General features: G+C 32.9%; 1 protein-coding gene across 1 annotated transcript; it reads right to left on the bottom strand.

Annotated features, from left to right (window-relative positions):
- Positions 1 to 16,833: 16,833 nt before the first annotated feature.
- Positions 16,834 to 18,174, bottom strand: LOC132272690 (uncharacterized). The gene has a single exon (XM_059773791.1). It carries the CDS (start codon positions 18,172 to 18,174, stop codon positions 16,834 to 16,836), a length of 1,341 nt encoding a protein of 446 aa, XP_059629774.1.
- Between the last annotated feature and the right edge of the window lie 556 nt (positions 18,175 to 18,730).

Here is an 18,730-nt window from a genome sequence, read left to right on the forward strand (position 1 = left end):
AGGGCATTCAGGTCATTTCATAATTAAAAAGTAATTGTTGACTAATCAAAGGGCATTTAGGTCTTTTTATAATCGAGACAGTGTGGATGAAGGTTTTAAAACCTCCGAAGGTGTTATTGTCCAAAAAATGTTGATAAGCCGTTGAGTGTATTGACCAATACCTCAAACGGTGTCAATGAAACTAACCCAAAAGTTTAAGATAACGATTATTTGAGTTGTGTTTGGGTTAAAGGTTTAATACATTTTATGTCAGCTCGAGTTAAAAAGCTCAAGATGAAGATTGTTTTGAGTTGTGTTTGGATTAAAAGTTTAATACATTTTATGTTAAATATATCTTGATAACTTTTCAGACTCAACCTATCCAAAACGTTTGCAAAAGGGGTGAGTTGAATACAAATCTAATCTAATTATTTTAAATTTCATTTCATAATTAAAATCCCGAGCTTGCCATAATGTACCAAGCATCTAATTATAAATTATTAAGATAATATTTATTTGGAGATGAAGACTATAAAATACGGACATACAACTATACAAGTACACTGGTTATAAAATCATACAAAATTAATTTATTGTTAACGTGGTTATATGCAATTCTAATAAGATGTGCTTAGGGATTTTTATACATAAAAGACACAATAAGCGAGCCTATTCTTAAGTATACTTGCATTGAAAAAAATTTGAGAAAATTTTGACGAAATACAGAGTCCTCACCTAATTAAGGACAATGTTTAGCTACTCACCGATGAGTAACCTCACTCTACTCACCCCTTACGTGTTCTAATAACAAAATAACAGATCAGCTTTAATAACAAAATCAACAAAATAATAATAAAAAAAAGGCCATGTACGTTTATTCAATGATTGATCTAAGAAAGCAGAGGAGGGCGTGAATTATCTTATTATTAAAGCTGATGTGTTATTTTGTTATTGGAGCACATAAGGGATGAATAGGGTAAAGCTACTCACCGGTGAGTAGCTAAACACTATCCCCTAATTAATGATCATGTTTTTATGATGTGGACTAGAAAATAGATATTCTTAAAATGTGACAAAACATAATCAATAAAAATTGTGCATTAATACCACAATGTTACATAGCAATGCTACCCAAATTCAATTTTGGTATAAAACAATTAGGCTCTGAGAGGGGCATAAAAATGGTTTTCTCATAAGCAAAATGGATTTTAAAATCCATGGGAAAATGCAATAAATAGTTTAAATTCAAAAAAAAAAAAAAAAAAAAGGTCCAAAAAAGGAATTTTGGCAATATTTTGGGTATGTGAACGTGAAGATGATATATACACACATATTTTTCTTTTTAAAATTTTTTAATGACCTTGAAATTACCAATTATTATGGAAAAACATGACCCAAAACATCTAAACTAGGTCAAAATGGTGACATTGCAACAATTAGGTCAAAATACGGAATAGACCTATAATAGAAGGGATTTTTTGGGATGATAAAAAGATGTTTTTCAAATTGAAAAGGTGCTTAAAATTTGATTAAAATGTTGCCTTTTAGAATTTAAAAAATCACAATTTTAACAGTTTTTGATATTTTGGAAAAAGTTTTGAAATAATTTGTGGGTCTCCAAGTGAAATTAATTATTATTATTTTTATTTTTTTATTATTATTATTTTTTTACGGTTAAAGCCAAGTACGATGACTCATACATTCAATGAATTGACATAGTTACAATATTTTTTTGAAGAATTTTGTTTGGAAGTTTAAACTTCTTTTCCGTTGTTTTGTAATAATCTAGCAATTATCAATATGGTCTGTAATTCAGTGTTCCACGAGAGGATTAAGCACACTAAAGTTGACGATCACGAGACAAAATATTAGGGAGAAACATCTCTATTCTATTTGTGAAGTATGAAAATCAATTACTCCATTATAATATTGACTAGGCTCTTGGTCATAATTAAAGCATAAAGCGGAGAGTTAGAATAAAATGTTGAAGTGAGGTGAGATTAGTTTTTCACATTCACACAAAATTCCTGAAACAATGTTTACATCTTCTTTTTGTAAGAATATTCTAACATAAATAGAAACATGGTTCCAATGCATAAATTTGATAAAGAAGACATACGCGATATGAAAATCTATTTAAAGGAATTATAGCGCAAACATTATTTATATCATATAGGAGACGACTTTCAACCCTCTTATCTTTCATTGCATACAGGATGATGGATTTCAGACTTCTACGCATATATATAGATGAGGGTTAGGACCGTTCCAGTAAACATTAAGAGGTGTGTTGGTTCTATCAAGCAACACAACTCTTCATATGTTACTTTTCTTCAATTAAAGATAGATTTAGGAAATTATACAATGTAATGCACCTCAATTAAATAGGGTGCAACCTTTTAATCTAAGTCTAATAAAATTATTAATATCAAAATAATTATTGTTAGATTATTATTTTGCTTATATTCTCCCACTTAGTCTGACAATAATTAATTCTCACTTTTAGATCAAAATAACAAACAAGTGCACTCCAAACCTTAATTTATATATTTATAAGAAACACCTCTATTGTCCAATTTGGAGTCCTTTCGAGTCTACTAATATTGGATATATCAAGGGCGTCATTATTTCATTAGTGATATAAGACACCAATGATCACTGATACTAATAAACCCAACTCCAAAGTCACATATATACCGCATGTGCATATATTCAACGCAATATTTATGCCATGCATCGGTCCTACCGCGACTTAATAAGGACACACCGTGTCTCAAAATAGGACACTTGAATCACAATTTTCCATACAGATGTGCAGTAATATGGAAAATCTAGTAAATGAGGATAATAACTATGATCACAAAATAAAATTGTCTTTACAATGAGCCAAATACAACCTCCCACTAAGTAAATTAATACTGTCAAAAAGAAATATGTATGCTTACTGTACAACATTAGTGGCAAACCCTTAGTCATGGGATCAACAATATTTTGTTGTGTATTATATGCTCAATCAGACACTAGTTGGGTCTGATTCCTTTATTTCACAACAAGATATTAACAGTTATATTTTAGACTTCCTTGAACTCTTGTTGTTTCTTTAATACAATATTGTAGTAGAATTATTGACCTAAAATACAAAACTGATATTTTATAATGCATGAAACGTGGCCTTATAATATGCAAGTAAATCGCTTCTATTACTTATCATAATAGTAAAACAATACTTGAAGTGGATTTGTATATTGTCCTAACAACCAACAAAGTCAGTTTTCACCACTCCTATAAAGATATAGTTCTTAACTATTTGCAGATATCTTATAAATTTCTTTGCCGCTTACTATGGATCCAAACTAGGATCAATGTGATATCTGCCTACTATAGGCTATTTTATAATTAACCATATACAAAACCTGAACATACATTAGATTTCCAAAGGCATAGAAGATGCCTTTTACCTAATCATGCTCTAGATATTTTCTTGGTCCTTGGATTACCAAATTTCTCAACTTTTACAATGGGTACAATTCTACCTCTATAGTGTTATATGTCAAATACTTTCAAAACTTTATCAAAGTAGGTTCTTTAATTGTGACAATCCAAAATTTCACGAAATTTATTTAGGTGAAACTTAATGCCAATAAAAGGCTTCACCAACACTTTCATCTCAAATGTTTGAGAAGTTAAATTATTTAATCTCATATATAATAATGTCACTATCATCCACATTTAACACTAAGATGAATTTTACTCCCACTGACTTTGAGAATAACTAAAGCCACACATTTACAGTTTAATTTATAGGAATGTCAAATAAACTTGCCAGAGTTAATTAAAAAATGCCTCAAAACAATTAACTCTGAATGGGATCAACATAGTATATAATAATCTTTCTTTTGGGTCAAAATTATTATATGTTAGTCTCCCACTGGTGAAATAATTTTCACCTTTGAAACTAATTAATCATAGAAAACACAATAACAACTTATACTCCTTTTGTATAATAAGTCATCAATTATGTATTCCATATTAATTACCCCAATCCACTTAATTAGTTGGACAAAATCAATGACCCACCTTTGGGCTTGATCATTGCTTGCCTCTATTAAACGCCAACACAATCCTTTAACTTTAACAAAATAATAATTTTGTCACTAATTACAAATATCATTAAAATTTTCATTAGTGTGCCACTTTGGTGACTAAACACTCAATAAAATATAATGATTCTTGTGCTTAGAATTGCAAAATATGATTCAATTTTCCCGAATAAATCAAAACATATATATATATATACATATTATGCAACAATTTGTAATAATTTATAACATGAGGCACATGCATAATTATGTATATAATTTCAATAAAATGTATAATTTCATAAACTTATATGCTATGAAACTTTAAATTAGTTATTGACTACGCTATGTATATCATCAAAGATATAAAACATTGACTAGTGATGATAACTTAAGAAAAATGGCATATTTATAAAAATTATTAAAACACTAAATCAGATCTCATGCCTTAAAATTTATACATACTATACAATAAGAATTTTGGGACAACAAATGAATTATGAATTTTATGTCTGTCATGTAATTATTTCTAGTAAAATCGTGCACACTCTAATTAAGTTTGCTAAACACCTCTAGAATACCATACATATAAATTTTGATGCATATGCCACAAAGCTTACTTACATGTATATGTGCATGCAACACGCATGATTAGCAGTTGTAAAGACACACCTATTGGTTCAAATCTAAAAGATAAAAGACATGTCTGTTGATTTAAATTCAAAAGACATGTCTGTTAGTTTAGTCCCAAAAGACATGAGTATTAATTCTAACTCCACAAGACATGACTTTTGACTTAGTTTAATCCCAAAAGACATGACTATTAATTCTAACTCCATAATACATGACTTTTGACTATTAATTCCAACTCTATAAGACACGACTATTAATTCCAACTGCATAAGACATGACTTTTGACTGCAAACATGATATACATGTGTATATATATAACGAATCAACGTTAGTGACCCAAACTAAAACATGTAATGGTACATTGAAACATATAACCCTTCACACTCAACATGTTAACTGCATGTTGTTGTTATTCACACTTCAAAATGGCATTCACGTTCTTGTCCAACACATTCTTAAAATAGAGACATGAACACCCCAAAATAACATTCACATTGTTGTCCAACATTACATGTATGGACACCCAAACCAAAATTTTGTATAACATGATACGCATGAATATATTGCAAGTATGTTTCATTTACATCAAATATATACGTACGATAAAGCACCCACATATATAGTCTAAGTTTAGGATCTTTAAATAGTTGATGAATTATGTGTACAAACACATATCCGTCATATAAACACATATGAGACGTGGCATTGTTCCAATTTGGTAGTAATATATGCATACGATACTATGAAACAATCGTAATACAGAAAATGTCTTTCATACACACATTGTATTAGTGGATATATATAATTTTTTAATAACCAAATATAGTATCTTCACCATCGCAAAAGTAACTAAATCACAATATATTTTTTTGTTTGAAATAGATTAAATTTATGCAGTATAGTCCATGTTGGCTCTGATACCACATGTAAGAAAATTCTAACATAAATAGAAATACGGTTCCAATGCATAAATTTGATAAAGAAGACATACCTGATATGAAAATATATTTAAGAGAATTACAGCGGAAACATTACTTATATCATATTGAAGACGACCTTCAACCCTCTTATCTTTCATTGCATACAGGATAATGGATTCCAGACTTTTACGCATATATATAGATGAGGGTCGGGACCGTTCTAGTAGATGTTAAGAGGTGTGTTGGTTCCATCAATCAACACAACTCTTCATGTATTACTCTTCTTCAATTAAAGATACCTTTAGGAAATCATACAATGTAATGCGCGCAATAGGGTGCAACATTTTGATCAAGGTCTAATAAAATTATTAATATCAAAATAATTATTGTTAGATTATTATTTTGCTTACACTTTTGTCTTATATGAACCCTAATTCAATGCCAATGAATTTAATAGAAGCTCGAACATGTTTTAGGTATAATTAAATCGTTAGTTTTATGCTTTAGCTCTTTGAGTACCACGCATTAGGTTTAATCTTACGACAGTACCATTTTTCCGCTAATTTTTTTTATTTATTTTTATTTTTTATAAAACCTGAAAATTCATATTTTTGCATATTTTTCAAAATCACCTGTATAAAAAAGGGTTTCATAATATTTTTAAGGAAGATCTTTGGTTTCATAATATTTTTAAGATCTTTTATTTTTAATTTTTTTCATGACATATTTGCAAGCAAGATAACTGTTTACTTTTTACTCTTCCTGCAATTAGATTACCATTTAAGTTTTGTCTAAAGGAACTGCTATTGGCGCTCTAAAATGTCCTTCCCCTCCGAAGACCTAATTGACTAAGGGGACTGTTTATAAAAATAAATCTCAACATTTATCCTGAGTCTTTATATATATATATATACACACACACACACACACAAACGGAGTATATATATTTACAAATCATATCCTTTTTCTTTTTTAGTTTATGAATGAGCAAGCAGTTGTTTAAATACACCAAGCATCAAACTAATTTAATCTGATATTAAATTCAAAACAATAAATTGAAATTAAATCTAATATTTTAATTTCAAAAACAACAAATTGGTGTCATTAAATTATTTTGTTCTTATTATTCTCCACAGAGAAAAGTTAAGTGTACAAGAAGGAAGCAGGCAAAAGCTGTGAGGTTTCCACTTTTTCAATTTTTTTGGACATTTTTCACATTTTTGTGTGTTTATTTGTTTCATGGTCTCGAGTTATGTGTCATGCATGGTGTTGCGTGTCACGAGGGTTTTATGTTGATATGGAGTGTTCTATTGAGTTCGGGAAGCATAGATTCACATTTTTGGCCATTTTGACAGTTTTGAATTTTTGCGCGATCCGTGTGTGGATCTCACGCCGGGATTTATGGGCTCCGTATATTTTTGTTAGTTTAATCATTTTACGCATTATTTGTTATTTACGTGGGAGCGGGTTGGTCATTGGGCATTGAAACGGCATAATGGAGATTTTATATCATGGAGTGGTATTTTTGTCATTGCACCTAATCTTACCGTTGACTTGTTGTGTGAATGACACCTAACCACACACCTGGCATATCTTTTGGTTGCTCAGGCATCACATGTTCCACGCACACTCTTTAAGTTATGTTTGGTACGGTAAGTTTGAAGAAAAATGATAACATTGATTATAAGGAAAAGGGAAGGGAAGGATAATTTTATCTTCCTATAACGTTTGGTTGATTAATGAAAGAAAAGAAAGGGAATAATAATAATTATGTTTGGAGAAAGAAAGAAAATTATTTTAATAAATTGATTATTATACCTTTTTAATACTTTAAAATATATATAAAATTCTTGGACTAAACTATTCAATATTGATACTTGTTGCATATGGGTGATGATGGAGTATGGCATATCAAATTCTTGGACCAAACTATTCAATATTGATATGTGTGGAGAAAGTATAGCTGGGTTTACAAGGAATGGCCATCTTCTATTTGGGACAAAATTTGGGTATTTTGTAGCTTATGATATGGAAGCCAAACAAATAACACATCGTCGTACAATTCCAACTCTAATTCTACCTTACGACTCATTTTATGCAGATACTTATACTGAGAGCCTAGTCTTATTTAGATCAAAATTACATGATACAATCATTTGTGAGGGAGAAGCGAGTGGAGCTAAGAAAACCAAAGAAGAAAGGAAAGAAGAGGCAAGATGCATGATTTTACTTTCTTTTACTCTCATATTTGCTATTGCTATTGCTATTGGTGTTGCTAAGTTCTGTTACACTTTCATATTCATATCTTTGATGGGTTACAATTATTGTTATATTCAGGGCTGTGATCAGGGTGGAAATCAAAATGAGGAAGTCAGAGAAGGTGGAGAACTGGTCAAAGAGTAGAAGAGGCATAGTAAACTCTTTCCCTGTTTTTTGTTACCTTTACTTTGCCTACGGTTCATACATTGTGTGTTGTTGTAGTTGAAACTTTCTTTAGGCAATATATAAACTCACTCATGATGCTTTTGGAATCTTGGAGCATTTGGGCTTGATATGGCTTTAGATATTATGCTGAAAGTTTTTTTTTTTTTTTTTTTTTCCTTTGTTTTTTGGGTGAGATTTAGGTGAAGGCTGTTACAGAATATAGAAAATCCTAATCTACAATGTAATCTAATTGTATACGTTTGATAACTCATACAATAATATTATTGAGCCATAAATCAATTAGTTTTCAAGTCTGTGTGAAGCCCACGTCTAAAACTGCTCATACCTTTGGGGCCTTATACTACTAATTTGAGCTCAAAAACACGTGATGTATTTGATGAAAACAGTAATTTATCAGCTAAATATCTTCATTGATAGATGCAACAAGTGTTCTCCTTTTTCTTTTCCTTTTTCTTGTTTTTTCATGCTTCCTTTTTCCTTTTTCCCTTTCAATTTTTTTTTTTTTTGGAATTTAAAGCAAATTCATTGCAACAAGTGTTTCTGTTATTTGAGTTAACAATCTCTTTGAAATGATGTCGTTTTTGTTTCGGTACACTTGTTTAATTGATAGTGGAACCAACATCTATTTTGGTCATGACATGTGGATCTCATTTCAAGATCTGGTTTGCTGGTTTATCAATTTTAAAAATCATTATCAGCTGAAAGATAAGTTGACCAGGAGTATTTTTTTAATGCTATTTTGTGGCAGATTTTGAGGGAGAGTAATCTGAGATTGCATGAAGACAGAAGCAGAGATGAAGACAGGAGCAGAGATGTGGTAGCTATTGGTATTTTGTGGCAGATTTTCATGTAATGATATGATTGATTAGTAATTCATAAATACTTGTAGGTATGTTGTGTGTATGTGTGTGTTTTTCTTTTTTTTTTTTTTTTTTTTTTTTTGTAGCACGTACTCCGGTTTATCACTTTATCTTTATCTTAGGGTAGAAAGATGTGTATATTTAAAAAATTTGCGCATGGTTGATGCTTCTTGGCTTTGGAATCTCCAGGTTTTTACAGTGTCCACTTGGAATATTTTTGGTTCATCTGGTTTATTTTATTTATTTTTTTTTTTATTTTTGCTATTATAAAAATTTACTCCCAAAGAGCCAAAAGATTCCTTGTTCGTGGGACTTTTATGAAGTCTGTGTGGTAAAAAAATATTTGGAGTTTACGAAGTCTGGGCGAGAGAGAGAGAGAGAGAGAGACACTAGTGCCAATCGGGGCTTTCCCGTTAAGTAACAAGGAGGGTGAAAATAAATAAAAACCATAAACGTATATCAAGTGTAAAAGGCAACTTAAATTTTGTTCAATACGTGCCTACAATATTAAAAATTGTTCATACATATAAATGTCAGAATTTTTTTTTTTAATGTGGGACATCACAATCATACCGGGATCGAGCATCCTCGTTGGCTTGACTCGTATGGACTTCTGGACCGGGAATTGGTTCTGATACCATCCATCATAACCTGTTACAATTCGTGTAGATATTGTTCGTTTTGTACTCTCCTATCGATGCTCACAATTTTGTTCAAAACGCATCTATAAGATTAAGTTGTTTCAGGTGCCAAGAATTTGTCCCTTAGGCGACGTGGGACGTGACATCAATAGTCATTCATTCTTTTCTCTCTAAAGCGGTCAAATACACTACTTGAAGACTAAACCAGAGTTTTAAGAGATGAACCAAAAGAGGTAAAAGCGAGCAGGGGCGGAGCCTTTCGTGGGCTAACCTAGGCTGTAGCCCAGGTCCAAAAATATATATATTACTACTTCTATGTCATATCAGCTATAGTCCAGCACAAGTTCCCAATCCATGATAATTGGCCCAGCTCACTAGCCCAGCAAACCAAAGTTGTTCCATGAAAAAGATCACTATTCAGCGTAATTTCAAGCAAAATAAAAATCATATTTAAGTTTTTATTTACCAAAAAAAATCCCTTTTCAATTTTTAATCATTTTCTTTTTTCTTTAACAATGTTTTTTTTTCACTTTTTAACCTTAGTGGAGATTTAAAAAAAAATTAAAAATTAAAAATAAAAATAACTTCAACATTCTGTTTATAATGATATTTGGTAATTGGTTTTTTTTTTTTTTTTTTTTTTTTTTTTTTTTTTTTTTTGAATTATTGTCTGAAAATTTTGGAAATTGGTTTCTTTACTTTAGGTTAAATTTTGATTGTTTTGTGTTGAATCATATTGTTGAATCTGTGTTTCTTCATATTTGGATTTATCAAAAGAACTAATTAATTTTTTTTCGATAAATTATCGTCTCTGCTTGAATTTTTTATTTTTTTTCAATAAATTCTCTGCTTGAATTTTTTCTTTAGCCCCCTCCACTTTCAAATCCTAGCTCCCCCCTGAAAGGGAGGCTCTATTAATTCATTATCCTATCAAGAATAACATAATCATGGCATGGCCTTGCCTAGGATTTAATCCTTTTAAAGAGGATGTTAAGCATTTATACACACTTGATTAAATTAATCATCCAAAAATATGAGGATAATATATATCAACGTATTTACAAAACATGTTTATATATATCTATTCTACTTTTAAAATTGTTGGAAATTTCTATAATTTTTTTTTAAAAAAATCATTTACTCATTTTATTCACTCAAACATTTACAGCTCTTTTTATTCATTCAAAAGTTAAAAACTCTCTTGAGTTGCCCACTAATATAATGGTTATTGCTTTAAATATAATGGTTATTGCCTTCTGGCAATGGAGGGTCCCTGCGAAACTTATCCAGCTTTTCCTCATGCCCTTAAGAACACCCACAAACACCATATCTTCATCCTCACTTGGTTGCTTTCATGTTTGTTTCTCTCACTAAAACGCTATTTAAAATTATAATTAAAAAAGAATTTGAGAATACATTTGAATTCATCAAAAAAAAAATTCCGCGAAGGAATAACATCTCAAAGTAGTCTATGATCTACTAAATGCCATACACATGTACACATACACATAACCATAGTGATTGGTTTGATTTATTCTTCAATTATCTATACATCCATATACACATGTGCATTTTTGTAGTGTGAGCAATTTACACCGACACCTCTTTAGGTTAAGATCTTATTGCCTTTGACTTATGAATGACCGGTCAATTCACCCATTCGAATGTTAAATTACCCATTCAAACCTTATAACTATTTTTAATACACCAAACTAATATCTTCATCAGTGCACAAAATATATATATGTGTGTGTGTATATATATATATCATCTCCTTCTCTAATATACATACATATTTATATATATATATATAAGTATGGATCTGTGAAGGGCTCAGTGGGGACATCCGCCCCTACTAAAAATTTTTATTATTGTATTTTACACTCTTAAATTTATTCGTTTTTGTATTTATATCCATAAAAATTTAAAATTGCCCTCACTAAAGTTATAAAAAAATCTTTCTATATAAATTTGCCTCCCCCTCGTACGAATTCCTAAATCTGTCCCTGTATGTATATATATATATATATAGAGAGAGAGAGAGAGAGAAATGGGGAAAGAGGAGGGGAAGAAGAAGAGGGTGTTTACCACCGCGGCACAACACCACAACCACCAACCCCTACCTATCAATCAGTGATGCTACCGCCACCCACCATTGCCGCCTTAACCAATGCCTCTCTCACCACCACCACTTCCACCTTCAACAAGTTTGGGGGTTTAGGGTCTAGCCAAACAGGCCCTTAAGGCCCTTTTTTTTAAAAAATATATATATATATATGGCCGTTACGGTGTGATGCAGCCTTTTAAAAAATAAATAAATAAAATAAAATAAAATTAACCTGATTCTCGCACCCAGCAAACCAAAATAGCGACCAACTCCTCAATTCTTCCGAACTACACCTTGATACTTTAATCAATCTCCCTAATCAACGCATTGGGCTCGACCCTGCTTTTTCCAAACAAATACCCCTATCATTAATCACCTTCTATCCTCAAGCCGAACCTCAACTCCCTTATCAAAAAACCCTAACCCTTTCATCAAAAGGGGAAAGACCTTCTTTTCATCTCATAAATTGGCAACCCACTGGCACAGAATGGAACCAATGGGTTGACAGAGTATTGGCAGCAAAAGGCCTATTATGGCGCCAAATGGTATCTACAATTTGATTCAACTGAGCAAAATCACGCTTACACAAGACAAGCATCTCTGCTTATGATATTCACTGCTTATTACATGATATTGAAACTAACTTCTTTCTCCCAAAACAAGAGGCTCAAAACCCATATCAATTCCCATGGCCCCTTTATCAACAAAATAATGGGAAAACCTCACCAAGAAGTGGATGAACAAGAACACCTTGGCTTTCTGTTGTTATGGCTCTGCACCAACTTATTATGTATCCTGCCATTCAGATTACCTAAGACTTAACTCAGCTGGCCGTTGCGCTTTCTAAAGGTAAGCTTGTTGCTTTAGCGCCTTCTATACTTGCTCTAGTCTTTTTGTTGTATGATCTAACCTTGTGCAGTATATTTACATATGTTAACTTTAGGATTATATTGGCCTATAATAGAAGGTTAATTTTGTAATTTTACCACATAGTATAGGGCTAGTAATGTCTTTTTGAACATGGAAAAAGGTCGTGTAGTGGTATCGTACGTTAGGATTTTTGTTTGTTCAAATCCATCTCTGCAGGGTTTTGTTTGTTAAAACCCATCCCTGTTTCTTTCAAATTCAGGCGAAGAATAGGAAGAAGAAAATGTCAGATTTCCTACCTCATGATGTGTTCATCGACGCCCTCACTAGACTACCCATCAAAACCCTCGTCCGGTGCGCCTGTGTCTGCAAATCGTGGTACTCTTTGTTCACAAACCCTAGTTTTATCACCACACACCTCAGTCGATCATCCATTGTGAACAACAACAACAACAACTTTCTATTAGTTCGAAGCCGCTCTGTTGATGATTGGAAAGTAGTGCATTACTCACTACTACGGTCCGAAAATGGAATGTTGTGTGATAATGCAGAGCTTGAGCTTCCAGTGAAGTGCCATAGAAACCCTTTTTTGAGGATAATCGGTTGCTACAATGGCCTCGTGTGCCTTTCAAATGATTTGCACGGCTACCTGGAGGAGCTCTATCTATGGAATCCATCCATTCGGAAGACGATGGCCCTTCACCCATTACGGGTCAAGTTTCGATCACACGGTCCTTTTATGCATACCATTGGATTTGGCTTCGATTCAGCGACTGATGACTACAAGGTTATCAGGATTGTGTATTCCTGGCCGCCCAATGCTTTTAAACCTCCGGAAATTGACATTTTCAATCTGAGCACAGGCACATGGCGGAACATCAGCCATTTGGGTCTTCCACATATCATAGACGAGCGGGCTCCCCAGACTTATCTGAACGGGGCTGCACATTGGTTTGCTAATAATGTGTTTTCGCAGAAATCCGGCGGCTTGATCGTGTCATTCCACATGGGTGATGAGGTATTTGGTGAGATCAAGGTGCCCAGTAGCATTTTTGATGAATACGGGGTGGAAAGTGTTCGGGTTGATAAGTATCAAGAATCACTCTCTCTGATTACTGGTATTTGGGGCGAGCAAACTCGTTGCATATGGGTGATGAAGGAGTATGGCATGCCAGAGTCTTGGACTAAAGTATTCAATATTGATATGAGTGCAATATTATGCAGAAGTGTAGCTGGCTTCACGAGGAAAGGTGAAATTGTGCTTGGGACAAAAGATGGGTGTCTAGTAGCTTACGATCCCGAAAAGGGTCAATTAATGGATCTTCATATTCGTGGATCTACAGATCCATGCACTATGGACTCATTTTATGCAGATACTTATACTGACATTATACTGACAGCCTAGTTTTACTTGGAGCGACAGTCACCTTTGAGGAATCACCTGTTTTGCCGGGAGAAGTGAATGGAGCTAGGAAATCCCGGAAAAGAAGATCAAAATTTGGAATCAGTTGGTTATACTTATCAAAAAGAAGAAGAGCAAAACCAAAGAAGGAAAGAAGAGGCAAGATGGATGATTTTACTTGCTTTTACATCTTATTTTTGCTACTGCTATTGCTGAGTTATGTTATTGCTACGTGTGAATGTAAAAGCTCAACCTAGCATTTAAGGAACCTTTATGTCATCATTGCCCTAGTGGGTAGCATAAACTTATGTTTTTTGTTTGCCAATTACTATTTCATATTCGTCTTTGAGGAGTTACAATCTTTGTTGGTCTTGATATCTTTTTGTGCCTAATGTGCATTGAATGTTCTTTCAGGGCTGTGATCAGGGTGGAAAATCAAAATGAGGTAGCAAGAGAAGGTGAACTATATATTGAAAGAGTAGAAGTGGCATAGTGAACTCTTTCCCTGTTTTTCCTACTTTTACTTGGTAGTAAATAAATTGTGTACTGATGTAGTTAAAAACCTTTTTTGGGAAATTGATAACTCACTCATGATGCTTGTGAACTCTTAGAGCATTTGGGCTTGATATGGCTTTAGATGTTATGCTGAAAGTATATATATATATATTTTTGGTTTTTCGGCAAGGTTTATACTGAAAATATTGGTTATTTGATGCCATTGTATCTTTAGTCCACATTATATCATATGAGGTAAGTTGTCGAAAGTACCTTTGTTAGGTCGAGTTGCCAGATGCGTGCCAAGCATTTAGAAGTCACTAGTTGGTGATATTTTGTAGGAAATCATAGCTAGTTTTCCTTTTGGCTCGGATAATGATAGTCAATGTTAAGGTTATCTTGCTTTGCTTGCCAGTTCATAATAATACTATATGCTAAAGTAGTATTATAATAATACCGAACAAACAGCTTAATGGTCCTATTTATTTAAAATAAGAAGATTACTATAGGCTAAAATAGTTCATAATAATAATTAACAAAAGAAACACTTTAAACTTATTTTTATTTCATAAAAACATAAACACCAATTCAATTTAATGATTGCCCATACATAAAATACGATTTTGTTTATAATAATACTGAACAAGAGAAACACCTTAAACTTTATTTTATTTCATAAACACCAATTCAATTTAGTGATTGCATATTTCATAGAATACGATTTAAACAAAATCAAAGTTTTAACATTTTTTTTGTTTACCAGATTCTATAGCATCCAAGATTGTGGCATAAAAATCGGATGCGAAGTTGGACTATAACAAATACTTCCAAGTTAGATCCTTCCCTGTCAAGATGCATGATGTCACTTGCTTTTATATATTGCTAAGTTCTCTTATAGCTATATGTGAATGTAAAAGCTTAACCTAGCATTTAAGTAATCTGTGTCATCACCTATGTTACTCGGACTCGGGTACGGGTGTCGGACACAGGTACGTGTCTAGAGGTCAGATCCACCAATCTATTCAATTATAGGACACGGGGACACGGAATAAAAGTGTCCAAAATTCGGACACGGGTACTTGGACACGGCATACAAAATATTAAAAAATGAAAAATCATATTAGTGATAGTTTGATAGATTTAATCATATAGGCAACTAAGCATGGCATAAGGGGTAGCAACAAACAAGATAACTTAGATAAGTAAGAGATGATGTTAATTCACAATTGTTAAATAACTAAATAAGTACCTTATTGAATTGAGTCAATTGACTGAATTCTCACACTTGCACCACATAGATTCGGATTTCAGCCTTCACTCTTCAGTCACACAGCATACAAATACAACTCCATAGGTCCACAGTCAGACTCTGCACTTCAAAAGTTTGCACCTGAAAAGGCTGAAATATTATTTGAAATTTATGTTGTATTGACATTAACATATTGTTATGAACTATTGAACTTATGAAAAAATAGAAAAAAATAAACAAATACAAAATTGTTGAGTAGAACTGTATAAAGATTAAAGACAGAGATGTTAGAAACTTAGGAATCTTAGGACTTTAGAGTTTAGAATTTCATAATGAACTCAAAGACTTTAAACTTTAAACCATAAGGTCCACAATTATAATTTATATCATTCATATCATAAAGTCATACACTAACAGATTACCAATAGGCAATAGCAACAATACCAACTGCTAAGTGCCACCAACTACCAAGTAAGCAAGTACCAACAACTGAATAAGGCAACAACTTACAAGGCAACATTCCAAAAATTTAAAACAAAAGGCAAAAGTTATATCATAATTCATATAAAGAGATAAACATAAGAAAAACAAAAGCCAAAAGGTACGTATAGTTCATCTTTTGCTTCATTTCTTTAATCCATCATTCCTTGTTGGAATTCTGCAGTTGCTTCACTCCCTAAGGTAGTACTCTCTTCAAACTCTTCATCAAATGTCATAAGCTCTAACTCAGGCTCATTGATGGAAAGCTCCACAAGTTCCCCAAGAGTATTACCATTAATATCAAACTTATCACTACCTATTAAACAAAATAAATTAATAGTGATGTAAAAAAAAGCTAAAAATGTAGTAAAAGAATATCTATGAAAGTCCTGTTGGAGATATTTAAATTTAAAAGTAAGTTTATGAACTTACACAAGTCCCAATACTTTGTTGGCCCTTCCTTGTATTCTTTCTTTTTTCTTAACAAGAGACGGAGGTTGCAATGTACAAAGACCAAATCCTCAGCTCTACTTGTAGTCAATCTGTTTCTTTTGATGCTTTGAATAAGAGAGTATGTACTCCAATTTCTTTCGCAACAAGATGATGATGCGGGCTGTGAAAGCAACTTGAATGCTAAAGCTTGTAACATTGGTGTTGAAGCACCATGATTAGCCCACTATGAAATTGGTTCCTCATACAATTTTGCATCAATAACATGAGGCTCATTAAAGTAACCAGATCCACTTGAAAAAGCTCCATATTCGATATAAACTTTTCGAAGATCATCTTGATTGCTAAACAATCGTTTGAAACATTTGCTTCTATTTAAAGAGACCTCTTGATCTTCATGTGGTGAGAGCCGTGGAACTCTATCACTTCCACCTCCAATCCAAGCTTCAGTATAGTATTTAGGAACCAATGAATGAGCCATACAATGCAGTGGATTGTTGCTTTTATTCCATCGTGTCTCCAAAATATTGTGAATGACGTCAAAGAAATTAGATTGGCCAGTGAGCAGATCTTGTTTTTCATGTCCAAATATTCTAGATTTAACTTTCTCAATCATTGTGTCCCACATATCATAAATCAAATGGAGAATAGGTGCATCAGTGTCTGCTAACCTTAGAAATTCAACAATAGGCTCAGTAAAATCCAAGAGATATTCCAAATCAGCCCACCAACTATCACTCACAATGGAAATTTTAACTTCCCTAGCCTTGATTTCAATTGCTGATTTTCCATCCCATTTTAGATGCATTCTCCAACTTGGATCCATCACCATCTTCTCAAGTGCATCCTTCACTTCCATCATGCGTTTTGCCATAATAATGCTTGATGCAAATCTTGTTTCCGCCACTCTTAGCAAACCCAATTCCGAGTAATTGTTGAAAATTGAAAGTACCATGCCATGGTTAACAATGAAATTTCTTATATTTTGCACACTACTCACCAAATCAGTAATCCATTTACATTCAGCAAATTGAGGTGAATTTTCAGATGGTTCACAAATACTTTTTAAAGCTAAATTTAGGCACTGCACAACACATGGAGTCCAAAATATGTGAGGATATATACCTTCAATTATGGCCCCAGCAGCTTTGAAGTTACTTTCATTATCAGTAATCACTTGAACAACATTTTGTGAACCTACTTCTTGGATCACGGGTTTGAACAAATTTGCTACATAATCAGCATCCTTTATGTTGCCACTTGCATCAACTGCCTTTAAGAACATTGCACCACCTACTGATGCAGCCATTATGTTTATCAGTGGCCTTCGTTGTCTATCCGACCACCCATCAGAACAAAGGGACATGGCTTTCTTTTTCCAAGTATCTTTTATCGGTTGGAGCTTGCGATTCACATGTGCTTTCTCTTGGGCTAGCAATGTTGTTCGTAATCTATCGAATGTTGGAGGAGTATAGCCAGATAACTTGTTGTTGGCTAATGTGAGTGAATATTTTCTGAAGTGAGGGCACCTTGCCACGTTGAAGGATAAACCAGACGCATAGAACATGCGAGCAGCTTGCTTATCTGCCACATCTCTTTGTGCTACATTAAATACATTTTCCAGCACTCCTGGAGCTGATGCCCTTCTTTTTTGCATTGCAACAAATCTGATCCTTCAGGCAAGGACAAATAATCTTCCTTCTTTCTAACATTCAATTCTTCTTGAGCTTTTTTGCTTTCAGAATGGCCATGTTCCTTCTTTAATGCTTGAAATACATCATTATTGATAGACTTGCAAGCTTCAACCCCTTGATTAGGAATCTTCAATAAATGACCCTTCACTTTTGAATAGGATCCAGTAACCTTTTTGTTGCAGTAATTGCAAGACCAGGTTCTGTTTCCACCTCCACGTACTGGTAAGCTAAGAACCTTTACATGATTCCATAATGGTTTTTCATCAAATTCTGACCCCAGAGCTTTTGATGGTCGTAGGTTTGTCTTTCCTTTCCCTTTGATAGATTGTTGAGATGGAGAGGACATTGTATCCTAACTCTAAAGCACAAGTGTATATATAAATGCATGATATATTTAATGAACATAATCAAACTTAAAAGAATAAATTA

Source organism: Cornus florida, unplaced genomic scaffold (assembly GCF_030987335.1).
Source record: "Cornus florida cultivar Cherokee Brave unplaced genomic scaffold, ASM3098733v1 CherokeeBrave_3.0.0_Hap2_Chr01, whole genome shotgun sequence".
In the NCBI taxonomy this organism is placed as follows: Eukaryota; Viridiplantae; Streptophyta; class Magnoliopsida; order Cornales; family Cornaceae; genus Cornus; species Cornus florida.